This window comes from Etheostoma spectabile, chromosome 8 (assembly GCF_008692095.1).
Source record: "Etheostoma spectabile isolate EspeVRDwgs_2016 chromosome 8, UIUC_Espe_1.0, whole genome shotgun sequence".
In the NCBI taxonomy this organism is placed as follows: domain Eukaryota; kingdom Metazoa; phylum Chordata; class Actinopteri; order Perciformes; family Percidae; genus Etheostoma; species Etheostoma spectabile.
In genome coordinates, this window is record NC_045740.1 from 26,896,488 (window position 1) to 26,897,649 (window position 1,162).

Here is a 1,162-nt window from a genome sequence, read left to right on the forward strand (position 1 = left end):
AGGCATGTTTGCAGATGTCTGGTTGCAGTTGATGTGAAGGTCTAGTGTACTGATTCATTATTAGTCCCAGGTGAAGCTCATATGACAAGGCGACAACACTAATGTCTTTGCAAAATTTGACTCAATGGGCTTTACCAAGCTGTGAATATTAGAATACTTTTTGACAGTTTCTTTTTGCACTGAAACATTATTACAAAAGCTGTTGGGATTAAAATGAGCCATTTCTTGTAAATATCTCTTGATTAGAAATATATTTCAGCGGCACTTCAGGTCAATTTGTACACAAGTGACAAGACTTTTGTCAGGGACTGTAAATGGCATAAGAAACTTGGTTATTGTAATGGTCGAGCTTAAATAACCACCGAACCTTTAGGACCCTTGTTACTAATGATTTCTTTGTTGAAATGTTTTTATGCGTAACTATCTTAGGTGCAAGTGTACTAATATTGGCGTCACCATAGACTAAAATAAATGTAGCATCAGCGACGTCACCAATTTGCCACACCCAAAAAAGTTGCTGATTTTCAATCAACTGAAGCGAGCCACCCAGCAGAGTTTTGCCAAAGATTAAACACAGACCACCGGCTATTTGCGCCATTTATCAAAGTTTAATCTAGTTGTATCAGTGCAGGTTGACTGAGAGGCTGTGTCCTACACTGTCACTGTTTGGTTACCCAATATCTGTTCTGGGCAGTAGGTCCATGATGTCCTGTGCTCCTCCTCCTCCTCCATCTTCTTCCTGCTCCTCTCCTTCATCACCCTCCTCCACCGCCCCTGACTTCTTGATAGATCTTATCGGAGCTGGTGGAGACTGGCCCTGCATCTGTGTGGGAGATACACATACAAATAGATGTCTTATTTTCCTTTGTCGTGTCTCATTTACATGCACATTACTTGTTGTCAAGACAACCAACTGGTAAGTGTTGTGGAATTTACATCTTATGAACTTGTGCTATGTAAGCATGGTACCCAGGTGTCATTCAGGTCAGTGTCCAACACAACCTCATAAACTTTACAAGCAGAGGAATATGTCAACTTTGTGCCTCCATAGATGACAGGTACAGTAAGGTCATTTATATTTGTTTTTTGTTCAGTTTTCTCTACCTTACATAAGTGGTGTGTGTGTGTGTGTGTGTGTGTGTGTGTGTGTGTGTGTGTGTGT

General features: G+C 40.8%; 1 protein-coding gene across 5 annotated transcripts in view; it reads right to left on the reverse strand.

Moving 5' to 3' along the window:
- Positions 1-1,162, reverse strand: part of ckap5 (cytoskeleton associated protein 5) — a 55,253-nt gene that overhangs the window by 23,849 nt on the left and 30,242 nt on the right. For all 5 annotated transcript variants that reach the window (XM_032523274.1, XM_032523272.1, XM_032523270.1 and 2 more), the window contains exon 20: positions 675-823. In XM_032523274.1, coding sequence (XP_032379165.1) covers positions 675-823 — 149 coding nt within the window. The remainder of the gene's footprint in view (positions 1-674; positions 824-1,162) is intronic.